Genomic DNA, 22,972 nt, shown 5'->3' on the forward strand with positions numbered 1-22,972 from the left:
ATAAAAACACAATAAAGCCCTGCGGTTCTCAAAAACAAAACACGGAACAGTCACGACATTAAAAAAACCCTACAAAACCCTTGAGAAAAAAACGTAGCTACTAGAAGACTGCCAGGAGCCCTAAGTCAGCCCAAATGCATTTCAGGCAAGGAAAAAAAGAAAGAAAAAACTGAACATTATTTGACTTTGCAGTTGGAAGAAAAAGCACAGTGGTGGAAGAAGTAAAATCCTGTTAATTTGATTTGCCAATACTTTTGTATTGGCAGCACTATAGACTTACAATACCAAAGTAAAAGAACAACAAATTCCCAAAATGCTGATTGTGAGCTACTGTGATTGTGGGCAGGCGGGTAGTACGTCACAAACGTAACATGTGGACCTGTGAGGCGCACCGTTGCTCAGATCCGTAGCAAACTTGGCACCAACACTTGTCAGGGGTCTGCCATCAGAATAGCTGCACCATTGCTCCGCCCCCTCTGTGTTCCTATTGGCTGGGCTTTAAACAGCCATAACTCCAGTTCCCAGCATGCTAAAGACCCCAAACTTGGTAGGTGCTCTTAGATGGCCAATAGGGACAGGCTGTAATTGCTTAAGCCCCGCCCCCTCTATGTTCCTATTGGCTGGGCTTTTAACAGCCATAACTCCAGTTCCCAGCATGCTAAACGCCCCAAACTTGGTTGGTGCTCTTAGACGGAGAATAGGGACGGGCTGTAATTTGCTGATGCCCCGCCCCCTCTGTGTTCCTATTGGCTGGGCTTTAAACAGTCATAACTCCAGTTCCCCGTATGTTAAATGCTTCAATCTCGGTGGGTGGTCCCACAGACTTCCAATTTCATCAACAATGACCACTTCACCCACACACTCTCTGAGAGGTGTGCAGTTCAGTGGTGCAACCCGGATGTGGATCTGTTCACTTCCGGTCATACCAGGAAGTCCTTGGGTCCTTCGGGGTCCTTCTACAAAAGACATTTGTAGAATCGGCCTCAGGCCTAATGGGTTCAGTGGGTAAGGTTAGAGAGTGGAACAGAAACACGGAACTGAAATGGGAGCTCGACCTCGAACCCTCCGGCATAAGACCCTGCTCAGACCAAAGAACACACTCTTCTTTTGAAAGTCCTCGAGTCCACACACGCGCGCGCACACACACACACACACACACACACACACACACACACACACACACACACACACACACACACACACACACACACACACACACACACACGCACACACACACACACCCTCTAAAGCCACATAAGCTCTCTGTCCCCTTACTCTGCACCATTGTTTTATGGCGGATCTCGTACAAAGAGGGCACCAAGCCTCCGAGTCAGCAGTGATTCACCGCAGTGTTGGACAGTAACAATGTACTTGAGTACTGTACTGAAGCAAACTTTTTGAGTATCTGTACTTGAGTATTTTATTTATTATTATTATTATTTATTTTTTATACAGTACTTTTGACTTTCACTCCAGTCCAAGACAAATATTGTATTTTTGACTCCACTACTTTTTTAGGAAGGGTAAAAAGTACAATATTTGCCGATCTACCTTTGTACTTTTGAATAAGCTAATTCGCTCTACAAGCTCACAACTTGTAGATTGGCTATTTTGACTATTATTGATATTTTTTGTTTCTGGGAAATATTCATTTGTTCAAAAAGTTCATTTAATAGAGCAATGCATTAATATTCAAAAAGAAAGTGTTCTTTGTAATTATTATATTTTTGTATTATTATATTTCTGAACATTTTTGAAAAATCTTGAAAGTGTTGAATCATTTTGAATTATGAAAACGTTTGAGAACTACTGATTTAGAAGGCATTTGTAGAATCAGCCTCAGGTCTTAATGGGTTAATATTTGACCAGGAGTGCTCTATACTTTGACTCAAGTACTGGGTTGAGTGCTCCGTTGGTGCTGTTAGAGTGTGGGGATAGCTGCTGAACGCAGCACATCTCAACTTCTCGACACAGCGTCTCAGACTGCTCACCACACTATTTATCACTCCCTCTGTCACCTTCACGCCCTTGTGAAGTAGCTAATCCATTACATGTAACTAGATCAGTGGTTCTCAAACATTTTTGGCTCAGGTCACCCCTGTTAATAACTTTTTCATCCAGGGCACCCCGGAATTACATTGGTGCTTTATAGCACCTTACGTTTATGTCCTATTGGTACGCAAATAGGTCAATCTTTCCCCCTAAGATACGGTATGTCACGAGGAAAACTTAAGAGAATATCTGTGTTCATTATATTAGGACAGATTGGAAATAACGTTGAATATTATCACACCATCACTAATCTCTCAAGAACAGATTCTGCACTGCGTTGGAATCTGTCGGGGAGGTTCGTCATAACGTGTGCGCATTCAGATCAGGAAGCAGGCCGCGCTTTACCCAATCAAATGTAGTGGGCGGGATTCACATGTCCGTCGATCTTTCCCCCTCGAAACAAACCCAAACTAATTTAACAATAGCGTCCACGGAGCAGACAAAACCACGGAAAGATATTCACATTTTAACTTACTCTTTCATCATAGAAACAAGTGGGCTTTGTGAAAGCGGAATCTGTACTGGGTGCTCTAAAACATAAATACATAATGAGGCAAAAACAACAATTCAGAATTCCAAGTATGAGAGATTTTACTCGAGTAAAAGGAGCGAACTTACACAACAAACTCATGCAATGGAATATCCAGTTTGGCTCAAAGAACACACTGTAAGGACACAGGTTTTATACAAGTGACTTCAAACAATTCAAAGACCTCTTCTCCCACATGGAACAATCACTCGGCTCATCCTCAGACTTGTTAATTTTTCACTTTAGCATGTGAAGTGAAACAAAAGAATGCAAATGTCTCTGTTTGGAGACAGGATGTCTAGCAGGCAAAGAGTCCTGAAGCAAGGTGGAGCCAAGCAGGAGAACATCTTATCACATTAGTTAATTTTAAATGTTTATCTTCAAATATCCTTGACAGCTTATAACCAAAACGATCCATGTTCTCTGGGAGAAGTGGTGTTAGTGTTCCGTGTAGAAATATTGTTAGTGGGAATGAAAACATAGTGGCACCCACCGGAAGTGAAAGCTGAAGGCAGACCTCTAAACCCCGGTTTCCTTGCGCTCTGGTGTCACGTTTTCTTCCACCCAGAGCCAACAGACATAGAACAGACAGCAGAGGTCGCTGTTTTTCATTTTCAGTTGGATTTGGGTTCCCAGATTGCACCATCACTAACGTTGAGTATATTTTACCCAACATAATATATTCCATAAAAAATACTTCTCATCAAAATATATAAAGTACAACAATACATGGCAAATTGAGTAGCCTTCTCTTCTTTAATGTTTCAATATAAAATGTCACAATGTTTTTTTTAAATCATTGGGGGGCCCCATAAAAAAGCAATACCATAATAAGACCTCATTTAGGCAAAATCTGTGAAAAATTTGAGAATTGTTAACAAAGTGTTAACAAAGAATTCCCCCAAAAAGAATAATAATGGAGCTGGGAACTTCGTCTTTGGTTCACCCATTCCTGGGACATGTGAGCATTGTCCAGTGAAGGCACAGTCTCCCTACATGACTGACAACTGTGGGAGAGCCCACCCAATTTGTTTTACTCTCTATGACTAACGTCAGGTGAAAATCACCCAATCCTACATCCAAACCTGCCTGTAGAAAAGACCAGGGATGGGGGCAGGGAAACAAGCCTACCTTCGATGATGTCACTGAGCAGCCTGAAGGTACCCAAGGACCCACCCACCTCAGACATCAGCAACACAATGAAAATCACAACCATAATTGTGTGAGTGAAAATCACCTGACGTTAGTGTTCTAGGGCACTCCCCAGAATCCCTATTCTGGGCGGGAACATTTGCCAAAAATCGCCCTTCTGCAAGCTCACAACACGTCGCAACATGATACATTGTGAGATTGTTAGATCAGCTAAATTTGGTGTAGATCGAAAAAGAAAGCAACCAAGTACTGTACAACTCGGGTCTGTTTTATTAAGTATAGAGGGTCTAAGTGGTTGCATTTTATATAGGTTGATTCCATATAGGCTATAATATTATATGAGATCGGCAGGGCCGCATTAAGGCCCCTCAGGGCCGTGGAACTACACCAAATCAAAGGCCCCCCCTCAACATTAATCGGACAATATTGGGTGCGGTTCACGCGCACGTGCGTTTGGTGCACGTGCCACCGCCAGCACGATCGGTGCTGACACAGGCACTGGGCACAGCCTTTCCAACTTCAGTCTATGCTATAACTACAGTGTCTATCATTACAAATCATTACATTTATTATTAAGGAGGTTACTTTATGGTCATTACAGTCGTAGGCTACTAGACATATGGTGAAGCGATGGGTAACAAATGTTTCATATTTATTTTCTTATTCTTCATAAGAAATTCAACAATTCAAGTTTAGAATTGAGAAAACAATACTCAGCAGAGATGGGAAAAGTACTACTCACTTTCTTTACTTAAAGTAGAAGTAGCCTCAAATACATTTACTTGTGTAAAAAGCGACTTTAGTAAAAGTACTCATTCAACTAATTACTCAAGTAAAAGTACAAAAGTACAGGCTCTGAAATGTACTTGAAAAGTTAAAGTAAAAAGATCCCCACCATGTGACAATCGTGCAAGTAGACCCACCTCTTGAAGTCTACTGCAGTGGTTCTCAACCTTTTTACCACCTCAGAAAACATTATGACTCACCATTATGACTGATGTTAAAATACAGTAGCCCATCCTATTCAGCTATTTGCACAGTACAATGTATTAAGAATATGTCATTTAGATTTTCACAGTGTACATTATGGTAGCACTAAGACAGACAGACAGACAGAGTCACAGAGATGACATTAACAACCGTGAGCAACATTATTCAAACACAGCACGTGAGATACAGTCTAAGCTAAGCCTACTTCAAACAAACACACACACGCACACACATCTTCATTGTAAGATTAACTCACCATGCTGCGCCGAGGTTCAAAGAGTTTAACACACGGCACTTCCAAAGTTTGTACAATGTTTAAGTCACAGGAGCTGGTTTTCATATCGTAAATAACGTTGGCCCAAATCTTGCGTTTAATCCACATGGTTCTTGTTTATTTGTGTTGCAGTCACAGACCATGATAGCAGTCATACTGGTTAACAGAAACAAACTTACGCTAAAAGCGGAGGATTTCAAAATAAGAGCCGCTTGTAAAGATTAGTCGACAGTAGTTTTATTTTTTTGTCTACTTACAGGAAGTAGAAGTGACACATCAGTACCAGCGACGGTATGCAAGAGGTTTGCATCTGTTCTGCCACGCAACATTAAAACTAAAGCAACAAATGTTTCGAAATATATATAATTCACACAGCAGGGCCTGAATGTATACATTTTTATAAATAATAATAAGAAGAATATATATAATAAAAATAATAAAAAAAATATATATATACAATAATATATATATTTTTTAAATACATAATTCACACAGGGCCCCTGCAGGCTGCAGGCCGTGGAACACAAGTTCCACTAAGTTCCGCGGTTAATGCGGCCCTGGAGATCGGTGTAGATCCACAAAACAAGTGGGCTACAGCGATCGCACAACGCATTCTACTGGCTGCTCTACTGATCTACAAAGAATGATTGATCCAGCTAGTTTACCACTCCTATCATTGTAGATTAGTGGATTACATTAGGCTGAAGCATGGCATTGGCGCACACAATTCACAGTGAAGACAGTAGAGGACATCAGGGAAACATTTGATCTCAGTACAAATCTGAAGAGAACACTGACTGACCAACTGTATAGTTTAATCCCATGGTGTTCCCACCCCCAAAAATCTGCGCGTTCCCAGTTTCTTATCTTTCCTCATAAACAAACTTTAATTTCTGTTTAGGAAAACAGAACACTAGTGTGCCAGGCTCCTGTCATGCCGTTTCGCAAATCTTAGAATATATATATATTTTAAAGCAAACATTGTTAACTCAAATCTTTGCTTCTGAGGGTCCTTGGAACAAAACATTTTCAGATGGGGGTCGGCGGCCAAATACATATAATTATTGTCTTAATCAGTGCTTCTCAAAGTGGGGTCCGGCGGCGACCCCCAGGATTGGGATCTTTGAGGAGGTTCGACGGGGTCCCCGGCAAAATAAGTTAATCTAGTATCAAAAGCAGTGTAACCAACTTAACCCTATTTATACATTAGCTATTCAAAATTCAAAATTTAATAAAAATCAAGGGGAGGGGGGAATCGAGAAAAATGACATGGACTCAATTATCCATTTTGAAAACCCACACATCTTCTCTTATTATCTGTTCAAAATCTGCAGATATACAAGCTCACAGCGCTTCACTTCATTCCACGCTACGAGCTTGTACATCTGCTATTTTTTAACATTAAAAAAATATATCTTGAAAGTATTGGACTTTTTACAAACTTTTTATAGCAGATGTACAAGCTCACAGCGTGTCACTTCGTGCCGCGCTACGAGCTTGTACATCTGCTATTTTTGAACATCAAAAAAATATATATTGTGAAAGTATTGGACTTTTTTTTTGTTTTCACAAATCTTCTCTTCTGGGGGTCCCTGGCACAAAATATTTTCAGAAGGGGGTTCTGTGGCCAAATACAACCTCAATGTGGGGCTCCTTCACATGAAAACCTTTGTAGAACCACTGGTCTAAATGGTGACAGGCCTTGTAAGTGTAAGTAACTACTTCCAACACTGCATGTGGCTGGACTCTAACCATCCTCTGCAGTGATGCGAAAATGAATGGATTCATGCTCCATTCGGTAGCCTGGCAACAGATCCATTAATGGTCATTAAAACACTTTGGGAGAGCAAACAGGCGAGACTTGGCTGTCTCACCAAAAACCCACACATGGCCGCTGTGGGGTGAACACCTCCAAAACCGCTACTTTTCAGCAAATCGTTCCTCTAGGGCAGAAACCTCTTATCTCCGTATTCTAACTTTTTGTGTTTTTCGTAAATTAACGCTGTAGTACTTGATCGTATTACAGCGTCACACAAAAGCATCAAAAGAAGCAGATCCACAAGCTCGAAACGCGGCGCGAAGCGACACGTTTTGAGCTTAGATCTGCTACTTTTGCTGTTTTTGAAATTGAATCCTGAAGAGTATTTGTTTTGGACATGAGGTTTCCACCCAACGGAGACAAAATGAAAAAAAAAAAAGATCCTGTCTTCCAATGGATCCAGTGTATTATTATCTAGTCGCAAGCTCCTGCGACTAAAGCTTATCAGACAGACTTAACCACTTTCCCATCGGAAATCTTTCAAAAGTAGCGAAAGAATTGCAGCTCTACAAGCTCACGACGTGTCGCTTGCAGATCGGCTTCTTTTGTGTGACACTGCTGTGTGATTAAGCAGTAGGGCATTCATTTATGAAGAAGAAAAAAAACATATATAAACAAATATGGAGATACAAGGTTTCTGCCTGACAAGGTTTCTGCTCTCTCTCTCTCGCTCTCTCTCTCTCTCATGTCACAGCAGTACTGTCTCATCAACCTGATGTCTAGGGCTGTCGGTCACAATCATGGCATTTTACTTGACGATTAATTGTCCTACAGTATACTGTACAAAACATCGAGATTAACACTTTAATTGTGGTTTTGGCATTGAACATTGGAATTTGGCTTTTAGGCTGTGTAAACAACAATTGCACACAAATTAAAGGACCCCCTCGAAAACGAGATGCTGCATCTCAAGGGGCTTATCGTCCAGTGTCCTCCAAGCTCACAACACAGTGCTTGCAGATCTGCTATTTTTATTTTTGTTGCCATTTTCACAATATTTATCTATGGAACTGAGTCAAACTAAATGTAATGCCTCAACTCTTACAATTCAATTGAAAGTACTTATCAGGGTGGGGGTCCCCAGTTCAAATATGATTAATATTGAGGGGTCACGGACTGAAAAGGTTGAGAACCACTGTGACATTTTTTAGTTGGAAAGTATTTTCCAATAGCCGATGTATTTAGGTTTAAAAGTGGTTCAATTGAATACAAATGTATTAAAGTGTCAAATCACAAGTTTTACCAAGCATTTTTTCGCGACAGTGGCAACAAAAAAAACCTTAACTGAAAGAAACGTCAGGCAGACCCAGGCTCTAGGATGGGCGGCCATCTGCCTCCACCGTATCGGGCGAGAGAGATAATACTAGCAAATGAAGTACAGTAGTAGCAATAATAATACATTTAATAGTATAAGATAGTATAATAATATAATATAGTATGACAATAATGTTAGATACAGTAGTAATGGTATAGTATAAGAATGTTAAGATAATATACAGTACTAGATTTCCAGGCCGCCACACAGCCTTCAAATCCATCCCTATATTGCGCAGATCAGAGCAATGGTCATGTTGTCGTGTTATGGCCATCTGAACTGCGTTTGTGCCAAGTTTGGTGCAGATCGGAGCAACGGTGCAACCTGTGGCACCCAGGGGCCCCTGGCGAGGTGTTTTGGACAAAAATGTCCATCACAAGCTGACATGGTGATAATCCTGAACATTAGAGCCCAACCGATGCCATATTTCTGGGTCCGAATATGGAGAGTGGATGGTTTAGGATATGTGATAATACTAAAACCACTGTGGAGCCGCGTCCATGCATGCTAGCGTTCTCTCCCAGACCAGAGGTTGGTTGGCACACGTCCGTCCGTCCTTCCGTCCGTCCTGTGATAACATTGAACCCCGGCCCGGACCGAAGGGCTGTCTGATTTCCCAAAAGCCTTAGCGGTGGACAGGGCGGCGCGGTGGCCTCGGGCCACTCGGCCCCCACTCTCCCATCAGCATTAATACAAGCTGACAAGTTCTCTGCAACATGGCAGCGCTTGTTTAGAGCTACTAATTATGTTTCCCTCTCTCTCTCTCTCTCTCTCTCTCTCTCTCTCTCTCTCTCTCTCTCTCTCTCTTCTCTTTGTCTCTGTCTGTCTATCTCTGTCTCTCTGTCTCCCTCCAGCTACCTCTCTCTCTGTCTACCTCTCTCTCTGTCTCTCTCTGTCTCTCTCAATCTCTATCTCTCTCTCTCTCTCTGCTGTCATTTACCTTCATAACTGGCAACGTCAAACCAGTGCCATCACTCTTCATACAGTAAGTGTGACGGGGTAAGGGGGGGGGGTTGGCTACTGGTGCGTGGCCGGGGACTGAGTGCACTGACATTGAGACATTGAGACAATATTTGGGCAGTGCTTGTTTTTTTCTGTTGTTCTTTTCCCCGAGATGGCGTCTTCTCCAAGGTTGGGACAATTAAAGGACGTCACAGTGTCTCTGTCTAAAAGCTAATCATCCTTGCGATGGCAGGTTGCGGTCATCCAAACGGGATCAGAAATGGAGTCTGAGTGTCGTTTGAACATCTGAGGTCTGATTGATAGGATGAACTACACGAGTAGGACGGAGGGGTTACGTCCTCCTGGTCGGGGCTCCTCACAGGCTGGTGACCCAGTTGGGCACAACAGCAGTGACAACGCAGAAATGTGTGGGGGGAAAAAACAGTGGCTACACTAAACTTTTATTTTTTTAATGAAAAAAAGGTTTGATAACATTTTAATAGACTTCAGAGAAAATGCAAAAGAAAATCAGTCATTGATGGGAAAATGGCCTGTGGGTATGTCCAAATTATGGCTGAATGTTATTATGCCTTAATGGAAAGTTTATAGATTTCATTCCCTGCTGCAAACCACATGCCCCTGTAAAGAAGCTTTGAGCAAGGCACTCAACACCCTTACCTGTTCGCTCATTGAGAGCCGCCATGGATGACGGCATCGGCTAAACCAGTGGTTCTCAAACTTTTTCATGTCAAGTGCCCCCAAATTCAAATGTATTAGGCCAAATTCCCCCAGCCTCAGTCTAACCTAAATGCTGTCATACACAGCCAAGTTGCAATGTCATATGAGAAGAAGATTTGGCAATATAACTGTCAATATCAAACAGCATTTTGTGAGAATACATTTTTGGTCCATCAAAGCCCAGGACAGCCACTTTGGAAATGCTCCGCTTACCAGTTCCTATGCCTGTTGGAGCATCACGCCTGCCTCTATAAGGCCATCGATCATGGCCCGAAGCCACAGTGAATTGCTGTTCTCCCCACTTCACGCTGATAGCTCACAGATCCATGCCTGGCTGCTTTAAATAGGTCTGTTGGACTGTTACAAATGGGTATGATAATCCTGCGCTGAATTATTGTCCTGCGGAAGTAGCATTGCTGTTGAGTCTCTCTGGTTCTTGGCTGCATGCAGTCTCACTTCATTGCGCCAACTCTCACTATGTCTATTATGTCTCTCTGTCCACTCTTGCTTTTAATTACCTCATTCATGCATTCATTCATTCGTTCATTTGTTCATTCATTCATTCATTCAATCTTTTAACCACATGAACCCTATAGCGTCCCTTTTCTGGGACGTAGGCAATGTAAAATAGCTGATCTTCAACCTCACAACGAGCGACGCGCTTTGAGCTTGTAGATCGGCTATTTTGGGTGAAGAGCCCCGGGGGACAGCGGTAAACAATTGGGTTGAAAAAAAAGTGGTTAAAGCTAATAAGACTTTGGTAGAGGTATGAGTTGTGTGGTTACTAGCCATGACGCAACTCCAAATATCGGTGAGATGTTGATACACGTTTTTGGATTTTTTTATAAATAGATTTGACTATTTGAGGATCCAAACAGATCCAGTCTGTATCTTCTTCCTAATTCAAATAGTAGACTCAATTTGAAATAGACTTACTTTAATTAAAACAATTAAAATGCTGTGTTGCTGTGTTCACAGAATCTGCTTTGCTTGCTTTCCTATATGTGCTGAAAGAGTACTTTGAGAGCCGTTTCACTGTGCGATGTAAGTCATTAAAGTCAATGAGGAGGTTATTTTGTGAATCAACTGAGCAACTATTGATAGATATCTCTGCAATATTTGGAGTAAAGTCATGGCAAGGTAACTACACAACCCAAACTTCTACCAAAGTTAGCTTTAAATTGCAGGACGGCTGCAGTAACATTCCAGCGTTCCTGAAGCTGATGTGTGGACCAGAATGCTAATTACATGGTGTGGATCAGAGGCAGGCTCCTTTGCGTACATGTTGTCAGAAATCAATGATGTGGTCTGAAATTGAAAGGTCAGTGTACTTGACCACAGCCCCCCCACAGCTTGAGGTCTCGACGGGAGATAGAAAGATAAAAGAGTGTTAATCACTACCAAGAGGCTGATGAAAAATGATTGGGTTAGAGGTTCTTCCTTGGCCTACTGGGAGTGTGCGTGCAAAGTTTTACACCGAGCTGTGCTGGAGATTAGCTGCTCACACACACATAAACAAGCAGACTACTTCAAGTTCCACAGGTTGAGAACAAGCCCCAGAACCGCGGTAGAACGGTGAAGCTGCCGTCGCCTGGTGGTCAAATCTAGTATTGCAAGACGTCCCATTTAAAACACTGCTGCGCGCGCGTCTACCGTTTGAAACCCTACTGTGCATACTTCTATCGTCCGAAACGCTACTGCGTCTGCTCTATTGGCTCCAACGTTGGAGCCAATCCAGGAAGTAGAAGTACTTCCGGGTGCTTTGTGCGCTTGTGAGCAAGTTTCATTGAAATGAATAGGTGGGGGCGGGGCCGTCCGCCCTCTAGATATATTATAACTCTATGGTTGGGAATCACTGACTTAGAGCCATGTGACTTAGAGCCAAGCCACATAGTGCAGTATGTGATTGCCAGTTGTACATTAGCCTCGATCTCCAAAGCCTGGACCAGCGCATCGGTGTACCCGGTATAGGAAGTGTTTCATTTCCCCAACCAACCAGAGTGCAGTGGGCGTCGCTCGTAATGTTGTGATGACGGGGCGGGGGCTGACGGACAGATCGGTGAACCAATGGGATCAGGCGCAATCTCTCCGCGCCTCTATACACCCGCCCCTCTATACACGAAAGCAGGAGCGCTAGTGCAGCCTAGTTGTACATTGACTCTGCTATCTTCCTCCCCTCCCCTCCAAAATGATCATATTTTAACTGGGGACCCCCCACCCTGACAAGCATTTGGAATGTAGGAGTTGAGGCATTCCATTTAGATCGACTCGGTTCCACAATTTGGCCAATGTTTGACCAGAGGTATTAAAAAAGTCTTAAAAGTCCTTAAATTGTCACTTCACTGTCATCCGGGGACCCCCACCCAAAAATCATGTGGGGTCCCGACCCACAGGTTGAGAACCACTAAGACTCTACCTCTCTCTATCTGTCCCTGAGATTGCTGCCATTCAAAATGTCTCTGTAATCCACAAAGTCTAATTGTTAATTCACTGTGTCAGTTATGTTTGTATTACCACTCAATCATCCAGTGAGCAGCCCCACAGTGAGAGTCCTCTCACCACATTAACCAAACAAAAAAACTCTTGTTAACAGTATGTAAACTTCTCATTACTGATTAAGTTGTAGATAGTTAATTATGGCACAATATTATCAGCAATTATCCTCTCCTTTTTCAATACAAGCAATTGAGCACATGCAGGGCCAATCCAACAGCCTGCTTGTTGAGGAAACAACAAATATCTCAGGGTCTATACTGTACTCTAATACTCTAATCTAATTAATCTCAACCTTTGGAAACATTTATTGTTTGTATATTCTCTTTGACAAGCTTATTTAATTAGAATTTTTTTTCTCCCTGTCTCTGCTACCTCCCCCTCCATTTTTCTTCTTCTCCTCCCTTTCTGGAAAACAACAAAATGATGGATCTTAATAAACTAATTTCACCCACCTGTAAGCCAGCGATGTGACAAGAAAGTTGTTTCCGATTATGATTCTTTACGAGAGAGTATGAATGAAACCAAATGGAGCCTTACCCTTTCGCATCTCTTGAGAGTGTACGGATGGAATCGAACGGACCCATAAGGGTCCTTCTGTAGGCTACACTCTCAGAGTTAAATCAGCACTCACTCAGGATTTCACAGTGTAGGTCCTAGCTATCTCCAGCAGTGGCTTTTCAGCCAGCCAGAAGCTCTGACATGCTTATCTTGACTGTAGCAAAAACACAAGAGGAATCGGCGTGTTGCAGGAGTCCTCCTGACAGGTGCATTGTCTCCAGCTGACTGGCCAGTGTGCAGTGTGCACAATGATGTGTTTCTGTCTGAACCGCCCAATCAATGAGCTGTCTCCTCTCACATGTACTCTGTATACTCTGGGAAGCAATGTAGTAATGTAGTGTGTGTGTGTGTGTGTGTGTGTGTGTGTGTGTGTGTGTGTGTGTGTGTGTGTGTGTGTGTGTGTGTGTGTGTGTGTGTGTGTGTGTGTGTGTGTGATTCATTATGTGTCACTATATATTTGCACATAGACATATGTGAGATTTGTCCTGCATTACAATTGTGCATTGTACCTATCCTATAATCAATAGGAGCAGTGAGCAGCCACTGTGCGGCGCTCGGTGTGTGTGTGTGTGTGCGTGCGTGTGCATGTATAGACAGACAGACAGACAGACAGACAGACAGAAAGACAGCGTTATCTATGTCATTCTCTCTTATACTATCACCCACATACACCCAGACACCTCTGTCTGTCTCTCTCTCTGATAGCTTTAAATTCTCCATTAAAAACAGGTCACTGTCTGTCGTGTCAAATATAAATTAAACCAATAAAAATATTAAAGGGTTTATTCAGAGAAGATAATCTTACAAGCGTCGTAAATGCTTCGAGATAGCTTCCAGATTTCTGAGAGTACAGAGATTTATACAAGTTTTTTGATAAACGGTGGTTAAACGGTGGTTCCTCCTCCCATGACGTCATCGCCATACCAGCTCTGGGTCCCATCTTGCTTCGTCTCCTTGGCAACCAGGTTCGTGGTGACTTCACCACTGTAAACAATCTCTATCTAATTGTTGACACCGACAAGGAGGCCAGCTAGAACAGTGGTTCTCAAACGGGGGTCCGGGGACCCCCAGGGGTCCTTGAGGAGTTACATGACTGTAACTCTGAGAATGTACAAATTCTCAGAGTTACAAAATGGATTTGGTTCCATTCGTACACTTTCAGAGTTAGGATTTATTTTCATAGTATAGATTCGGTTCCCATGGAGATGGCAAATGGTATGAAATGGGTGTCTGTGGCCTAATGCTTATTAAACTGGGGGTCCTTGAAATTAAAACGTTTGAGAACCACTGGGCTAGACAACAACAATCCAGACAGGCACTGACTGGGAGGCACAGGCAACTCGACTATACTGACAGTACATACAAATGAAATATATATATGTATCAAATCTCTCTCTCTCTCTCTCTCTCTCTCTCTCTCTCTCTCTCTCTCTCTCTCTCTCTCTCTCTCTCTCTCTCTCTGCAAGATACTCAAGATATGCAAGATACTATAGAAACGATGACATGAATGTCATCTCTAACCAAGCCTATTGCTAATGAATGACCTAAACTAAACCCTTTCTTTGGCAGATTTGAATCACAAGATAATTATGTTAAGTGCACTTAGACTGACATGCCTACTACTTCAGTCACAACAAGTGTCATCACTGTCGAAGGGGTGTGTGGGTGTGGGTGTGTGTGTGTGTGCGTGTGCGTGTGCGTGTTTGTACTTTATGTGCGTGTTTGTTCTTTATGTGTTAATTGGCTACTGCAGATTGGATTCTAATTATGGCTTCGCACCTCAGTCAAAGGTGGAGAGACGGCACGTAACACCCTGTGGGGGTGTTTGAACATTGTGTCACAGATGACAGTCACAGACAAAGCTGTTTCTAAAATTAATCATACTGTAGTCTGCTCTCTATCTCCTATATTACCCAGTGTCTAGCCGTCAAACACATTAGGGCAAAGTTGTTCAGTCCAAGGACCCTATAGCTGAGAGAGAGATGAAGCAGGGACCCCCACTACATATGTATAAAACATGTGTAAAAAAAACATGTATAAAATGGTGTTGCAGATTAAACTTTTTCATGTTCAAATAGTTTCATGTTCATGTGCATTTTCTGACATTTAACCACTTAAACCGTCAATACTTAGTAAACTTGACCTTTCACTCTGTACTTCGTCTGCTTTTTTCCACTCACCAAACCTCTTTGCCGAATATAGCCGATATATAAGCCACGTGTTGTGAGCTTGTAGATTGGCTATTTTTGGCTAAAGTTCTCCTCAGAATAGGGATGCTAGTGTTCAAGTGGTTAATGTAAAAATAAATATCCTATCACACACAAGATTTTTTTTAAATGTTCCAATATATGCTATTTTTGAATAGCAAGGCCTACATGGGGAGTTTTGTCATGATCCAAGGAATACAGGGAGAAAAATATTTTCATTGTGCGACCTATAGCCTACGGTTCAAGAGTTACGGTAAAGGCCCAAAACGTGAATTGGCCTGTGATGGCGCCAATTTGAAAAAAAAACAGAGGTCCTTCCTTTGCCTACTGGGAGTGTGCGTCCAAAGTTTCAAGCCAATCGGTCCAGCAGTGCCTGAGATTAGCCGTTCACAGAGAGACAGACGGACTCACAGGAGTGAAAACATAATCCCTCGCCTTCGGCCAATACGGCCTGCTGGCAGGGATAACAAGCAACAAGGTGGAAATTTGCCCTCTACGGAGCACATCTTTCTAGTTTGGTTCTTTGTACAATAACTTAACCACTTAAGCCCTAGTATATAGTCCTCACAACTCATCACATCGTGACACCTTGAGAGCTTGTAGATCTGCTATTTTTGCTATTTATTTTTTAATCTTGAAAATGTTTGGCTGTAATTACACCACGCCAAATAGTAAATAGAAAATTGTAAAATTGTTTTAATTGATCATTTCTGTCGTTTTCTTTTCTTTGTTTTAATGCGATGTTCGGTGAAAGACACGGCTTCATGTGTAAGTGTTAGAGCAGGCCTCAGTGTGTGGGTTGTTGGGTGTTTTGCCTATAGTGTATTTGCTAGTTCAAGTGTCTTAATGAGGATATTGATTTCATGAGAGTTCTCTAATGTGTTTGCTTTTTTTGTTTGATTTTCTTTTGCTATGATATGGTATGCTATATTATATATATTTTCTTATTATTATTCTCTGTGGTTTGGTTTATTAGTTGTTCATGTTCGAAATGGTTTTAATTTACCGGATTGTCATGCACTCGCGTGCAGCCTCCAACTTGGTGATTGATTGATTTTTCATGTGTAAAATTACTAATTGCACTCCATTAACTGCTATGCACCCACACGCATGTAGCAGTTTGTTAAGTGTTTAACTACTAGGCTGCCAAAATAAGGTTGACCTTTATTAATGCCGCAGGGGGGAATTCAGTTTCAGCTTCACCCAGCTGATGGCTGCTCAGAGGTCAAGATGAGCCCTCGGGGGGAGGCTTGTTAGGGGTTAAGTGTCTTGCTCAGGGAAACTTCGACACTGAGCACAGACCTCTCTACCCACTCATGCTATGACTGCCAGTAAAGATCCTTAGACCTGTATGTGCCGAGAATAAATAACCTCCGGCTTGAAGAAATACTTCTTGCGCTTCTAGAGTTATAGTCTGAAATAATATTTTATATAATTTCTGAAACAGAACAGGATAGTATTCAAATCATTTGTTTCCCTTATGCACACCTTATTCAGAGTATACAGCCCTACTACCATTTGTGCCGTTCTTGCTTCTCGCATAACTTTATAATCGTTCATGCTTGGCCTTTTCTTATTTTGGCATTTAGTCAAGGCTGTGTGCTTGCTTTGGTTTAGTGCTGGTGTTTTGAAAGCTGTCATGTAAATGAGGCTGGCTACACTTAAACCCTCTAGACTTAGTTAAACGGAGGTGAGTTGGCGCTGTACTTGGCATGATATTTTCCCTTACACAACCTCCCTTCGCCAAAAAATAGGCGATATATAAGCTGTATGCGTTGTGAGCTTGTAGATCGGCAATTTTTGGCTAATGTGCTCTCAGAATATGGAAGCTGAGGTTCAAGTAGTTGATGGGAAGAAACAGGACGTTTGATTCGTAAAACATTTAACCCCTTAAGCCCTATAAATGCTTCTTACAATAAAAAGCATAAGAAGTATTATTATAAGAGATCTACAAACACACAACGCGTCACATTGCGTGAGCTTGTGGACCAGGTTTTTTATTGTATTTTATTTCTCCATCAAGCCTGCCTACATGAAATATAGCCCCAGGGATGGTGTCAGGAGAGTGAACACCCACACTCTTTGGTTTGGTTGTTTGTTATTTTCAGCCACCAGGGGTTGGCCTCTGGCTGGATCCTCTGCCTGTCTCAACCATCATGGCCGGTGGGGGGGAGTAAAGACCATAGACATATAAAGGTAGACGCCTCATCTGGCTCTGAAGCATCGGCATCTCGGACGCACTTCCGCTTCCTCTCATAGAGTTAAAAGCTTCCTCTATGTTTCTGGGGGGAAGCTGGAAACTTCCGTGTGCGTCACAGAAGGGGGCGTTCGGTAGGCCAATCAGAGGCAGGTGGGGTGGGTCTTTTCTTAAGAGGCAGCCGCGCAGCAACTAGTCAGTTAGACGCGCTGTGATTGGCCAGTAGTTAACGTGATGTGATTGGTCTGCCCCCCGGAAGAGCCTTGTATTGAGAGACCACTCGTTACAATGAACTGCAGAGGCCAATGAGGTATCTAGGTTTCTATATCTATGGTAAAGACAGCCAAGCAATCTGCCTCAGACTGCTCCATAGGTTCTGTACTTTGTTGCCGTCAGGCAGAAACCTCTTATCTCCATATGTTAACGTTTTATTTTGTTTTGTTTTTGTAAATGAATGCCCTACTTCGTCATAGTACAGTGTCACACAAGAGTCGCAAAAGCAGCCGATCTACAAGCTCAAAACGCGTCGCAATGTGACGCACCCTGAGCTTTGTAATTCGGCTGTTTTTAACAGGAAACAGTAAAATCCTGGACATAATGTGGTTTCCACTCGACAGCAACTATTTCTGATGCGCCCCATCCTTGAAAAGTACTGTCATGTTTCATCTTGCATCTTTCTAAACATTACCAAAAAATATATATAACTGAAGAGTTAAATTAAGGTGGCTTTCGCATCTAAAGCTCACTAGTGGATTTATTCATGCACTCTTACAGGCACAAACTAACTAAACATAAACCAAAAAAACTTACAACTAGGCCTACTATGAGGCTTCTAATAAAAACTGCAGTTTTAAATAACATATTCAACTCCTTTGAACATTGTTTCAGAGACACGTCTGCTCGACTGGTCTGCACGTATGTATTATTTAGCAGGGCTTACTGATGTTTCGACGTGCGTCTTCCTCAGAGTCAACCCGTTTGACTCTGAGGAAGATGCAAGTCGAAACGCCAGTCAACCCTGCTAAATAATAAATAGGTGCTCCAGTGTTTTATTTGGGTAGTCTCCAGGGGTGCAATGCTCACTGGACGGCCTTGCACGCCGTGCCGGAACCTATTTGACCAGGAGCACACGCATAGATTTAAAACTACTTTAAATTCGCACCTCAACAAAGTTTTCAAAGGCTCCCGACTCACACCTAGCGAATTAACATAGGAATAAGCCTAGATGCATATCAATTGTCCATTGTGTGACTTGCAGTGTAGGTGTTAAGCGACGTGCGCGTCACGTCATTGAAATAGAGTGCAAGAACATACCAAATGAGCATTGCATGCCTGGTAGTCTCTCCTGCAGTGCCCAGGTATTATTCTCTCTGATTCAAGTTGTCCCTCCACCGACGAGCCCTTCCACCTTCAACTGGCTGAAGCATGTTTGACTTATCTTTGTATGCATTCATACAGTACATGTATGGAGCTGGAATTAAACCAAGGACATGACAATTACTGTCCATACAGTTGTCTGAGAGTGACCCATTTGTCCTGCAAACCTTATTATCTTCGCTGTCAGCCGGTAACCTTGTATGTCCAAAACCGTATAATTATATTTTTTGTTTTCATCATTTCATATGAAAGTAGAGAATCATAGCTACAAAATGAGACAATGCTTATTCAGATCGACTCCATAGTTTCGGAACTAAACCTTTTGGAATTGAATTTGAAAACACAGCAGAGAAATAGTCATTGACACTTTCTATTCAGGGAGACTACTACACTGTCCCATGGTACATTGTGTGAACGGAGGTGTGAAATTATGTTGTCTCCATCTGGGCTCTCTGTCTCATTCCATTGTCTTGAGTTGTCCCCCCCCCCACACCCATACACACACACACACACACACCTCGTAGTAGCGACAACCCAATGCCAAAAATCCAATCACAATCAAGACTATAGTCTACTGTATATGGGGTGGCAGTGGTTCAGGGGTAGAGTGGCTGGTAGAGCAGCCGGATGGGAACCGTAAGGTTCCCAGTTCGATCCCGGGCTCCCCCAGAGTTGATGTCGAAGTGTCCTTGAGCAAGACACTGAACCCCTGATTGCTTGCGAGGAGCAGGCTGGTGCCTTGCATGGTTGCATGGTTGCCTCCACCATGTGTGTGTGAATGGGTGAATGTAATGCACAATCTACAGTATGTAAAGCGCTTTGAATAAAAGCGCTATATAAATGCACTATTTACCATTTACCATTTTAGTCAAAAATAATGAAATTGCCCGATCTTCAAGCGACGCGTTGTGAGCTTGTAGATCAGCTATCTTTGGCTCAATATAATTATTTTCAGAATGGGGGGGTCTCTGGCTCAAAATATTTTCAGATGGGGGGTCCGCAGTAAAAATAATAATAATTGCAATTAACTTGACATCACAATGTTAGAGAACCATGGAAGAACATTGTCCTATAGAGACAACCCCGTCTAATGAGTTTAAACCCATTAAAACCGGGAAAGCATCTGTGCCTTTTTTCGATTTTAGGATTCGCTATTCAAAAATAGCAGATCTACAAGCTCACAGTGCGTCACTTAGTGCCACGCTGCGAGCTTGTACATCTGCTATTTTTGAACATTTTGGATAAATCTTGAAAGTGTTTGAAAAATGATGAATAACTTCTTTCTCTTCTGGCACAAAACATTTTCAGATGGGGATCCGTGGCCAAATACATATCAATTTGGGCGTCCTTGGCACAAAAAAGTGTTAGAACTACTGATTTAGTAGAAGGCATTCGTAGAATCGGCCTCAGATCTTAATGGGTTAAGTCGTTTCTGTCTGGTCGCAGGTGCACTCTGCCATCATGCAGGACACATGGACTGAAGAAGTCATCTGTCACTGCTGCCATTGATTCTTTTCTTTTAAGTAATTCAATGTGATCTTATTCAGTCAGGGTCTGTTTTGTGTCTGCTCGCTTTATGTTGTCACTGCTGGCTGTAGTCAATGCTGCTCTTAATTCACCCCTCCGAGGCAGTGGTGGGGAGTCATTTAAACCGAGTATACGTTTGCTCAAGTTCTGTACTTCTGAATTTGAACCCATTAAGACCTGAGGCCGATTCTACAAATGCCTTCTAAACCAGTGGTTCTCAAACGTTTCCGTGCCGAATTGATTGTATTTGGCCTCATCTGAAAATGTGCTGTGACAGGGACCCCCACTCCATTCCCTGAAGAAGACTTGCTAGGTTGAAACCGAAACGTTGGTTTCTCATTCAAATAACTCCTGCATCGTGGCTACGAGTGTGTGGCCTTTTCTTTGCTCTCGTGACAGGGATCCCCAACAGAGAAGATTTAAAATGTTTAATTATTCAAACACTTTCAAGATTTTTCTAAAAATGTTCAAAAATAGCAGATGTACAAGCTCGCAGCACGGCACGAAGTGACGCACTCTGAGCTTTTAGATCTGCTATTTTTTAATAGCCTAACGCTAAAATCTAAAATGACAGATGCTTTCCCAGTTTTAATGGGTTAATCTCTCCCTGCTGTTATGAACAAACTCTTGAAATGTGTTATTTTCTATCAATTACACACCCCATGAAGCCTTGAATTCATGGGGATTTTTTCGTTTTTGTCGCATTCTTAAGCCAATAATTTGATGACCGGAGACTCAATTGAGTGTCCTACTGAGCAGCCACCCGGTGGAAAAAGATAGCTTCACAATCATTTTAACCACTTTAACCATCATTTATACTTTGGCTATTCAAAATAGCAGATATACAAGCTCATAGCAAGTTTTTGTAGTATAGTTTGTTGATTACTTTTGATGCAGTAATGGTATTTTTTGTCTTTCTTTTTTGGGCGGTGAAACCGCCCCTATATGTGAGGTTTGGATATTTGCACCCCCCAATCCTGCGCTGTGATTGGCCACCAGTGTACCCCCCTAACCCTGCACCGTGATTGGCCAATCACAGTCTATTCAGGACTGTGATTGGCTAGTGAAACATGACACATGTGCATAGCCCTATAAATAGGACTATGCACTTAAAAAAAACACATTTATGTTTTTTTTAAGTGAATCACACATTGTGGGTGGAAAGGGTATTAAAAAAAACACATTCTTTTAAGTGAGCTTCCATCACCGTGATGACCACTGTTAAATAACAACAGTGACATAGTGCTCCAATTCCACACGCTGTGATTGGCTAGTGAGACATATGATGAAATTAATCTAAAACCACTTTGATGTGACTGACACTAGTATATTTAACTTAGATGCTGTCCATTTCGTGAGAACAGTAAAAAAGAACTCAAAGATCACTATGGCTGAAATGAGAAAAGGGAAAGGATAAGGATAATTCCTTTTAACAGGACGTTCATGAAAGTCCTTGCGGGCTTGTTTCCAATGAGGGCCTGTGAGCATTTAGGGGTTAAGAGTCTTGCTCAGGGACAAATTTCATTTCATCGACACATATGCTGGCGTGGCCGATATTGAGAAGAAAATAGAAAGTCTTCCTAGAACTGGCCCTTTCAGATAGCTAGCAAGACACCGCCCACTTCACACTGGGTGTGATTTTTTAAAGTATTGAAAAGGTCTTAAAAGTCCTTAAATTGTCACTTCACTGTCATCTGGGGACCCCCCAAAAATCATGTTTGGATGTCCCGACCCACAGGTGGAGAACCACTGCAGTATGTGATATAGTAACTCGTCCTCCTCTCCCCTGTTTTGCGTGCAGATCACGGTGACGGAGACAGTGCTGTTCCTGATCCAGTACACGTCCAAAGAGTTCGACCGCTCGGAGCAGACGGTGGCCACGGGCGACTGCTGCTACCTCAACCCCCTGGTGCGCAGGACCTTCAGGTTCCTCGGTAAGGTTTGCGAGTTTTCAAGTCCCATGTGTTCTCCAAGTCAGTGGTTCTCATGCCAAGGACCCCCCCCCCCAGGAGAGAAGATTTGTGAAATTCTTCAAAATTCTTCCAAAATTCTTCAAAATGCTTTCAAAATGCTTTCAAAATTTTTTCAAATTTATTTCAAAATTATTTCAAAATTATTTTAAAATTATTTCAAAATTATTTCAAAAATGTACAAGCTCGCAGCGCGAAATGCTGCACTGCGCGCTTGTAGATCTGCTATTTTTGAATAGCCAACGTTTAAAATATCGATAAAGGGGTTAAAATGTATTAACACATTTTGCTGGAGACCCCCTGGAACCCCCTCAAGGACCCCTGGGGGTCACCGGACCCAACTTGTGAGAACCACTGCTATAAATGCCTCTTTTCTTAAATGGCCTCTGGGCTTGTGCATTGTACGATTGGTTTTCCATACATCTCATTATACCACATGCAAGCAGGCGATTCATAGTAATTCACAGGGGACGCTATTAGCGTTTGCCAAGATTATGTTTCTCTACTTTGGCCAGCTCGTTCATGCGTGTGCCTGTCTGGGGGGGAAAGAAGCTCTTTAGCACTAACTGCCCAGTGTCCTTATATGGCTGCGGAGCCACTGAAACAGTTTGTGGTTGGGCTGAATACTAGGCATGTAACGATTCACTCAACTCACAATACGATTCAAATCATGGTACTACAGTAGGTTCACAATACCATTTTCACGTTTTTTTTTTAAACACAACATTATTTACTAATTCACAATACTGTGTTTTCTCTTATCCTCTTTTCAATACAGTAGCAAATGACTGAAAACTCTTTTTATCAATTCTCTTACAAAGATCCTGTA

General features: G+C 42.3%; 1 protein-coding gene across 1 annotated transcript in view; it reads left to right on the plus strand.

Moving 5' to 3' along the window:
* Positions 1 to 22,972, plus strand: part of LOC308077639 (phospholipid phosphatase-related protein type 5-like) — a gene marked incomplete at its 3' end in the record, with an annotated part of 112,102 nt that overhangs the window by 20,202 nt on the left and 68,928 nt on the right. The window contains exon 2 of the mRNA XM_080418452.1: positions 21,975 to 22,107. Within this exon, the coding sequence (XP_080274578.1) occupies positions 21,975 to 22,107 (133 nt within the window). The remainder of the gene's footprint in view (positions 1 to 21,974; positions 22,108 to 22,972) is intronic.

The sequence above is a fragment of the Gymnoscopelus braueri genome (genome assembly GCF_963280865.1).
Source record: "Gymnoscopelus braueri genome assembly, chromosome: 21".
Classification (NCBI taxonomy): Eukaryota; Metazoa; Chordata; class Actinopteri; order Myctophiformes; family Myctophidae; genus Gymnoscopelus; species Gymnoscopelus braueri.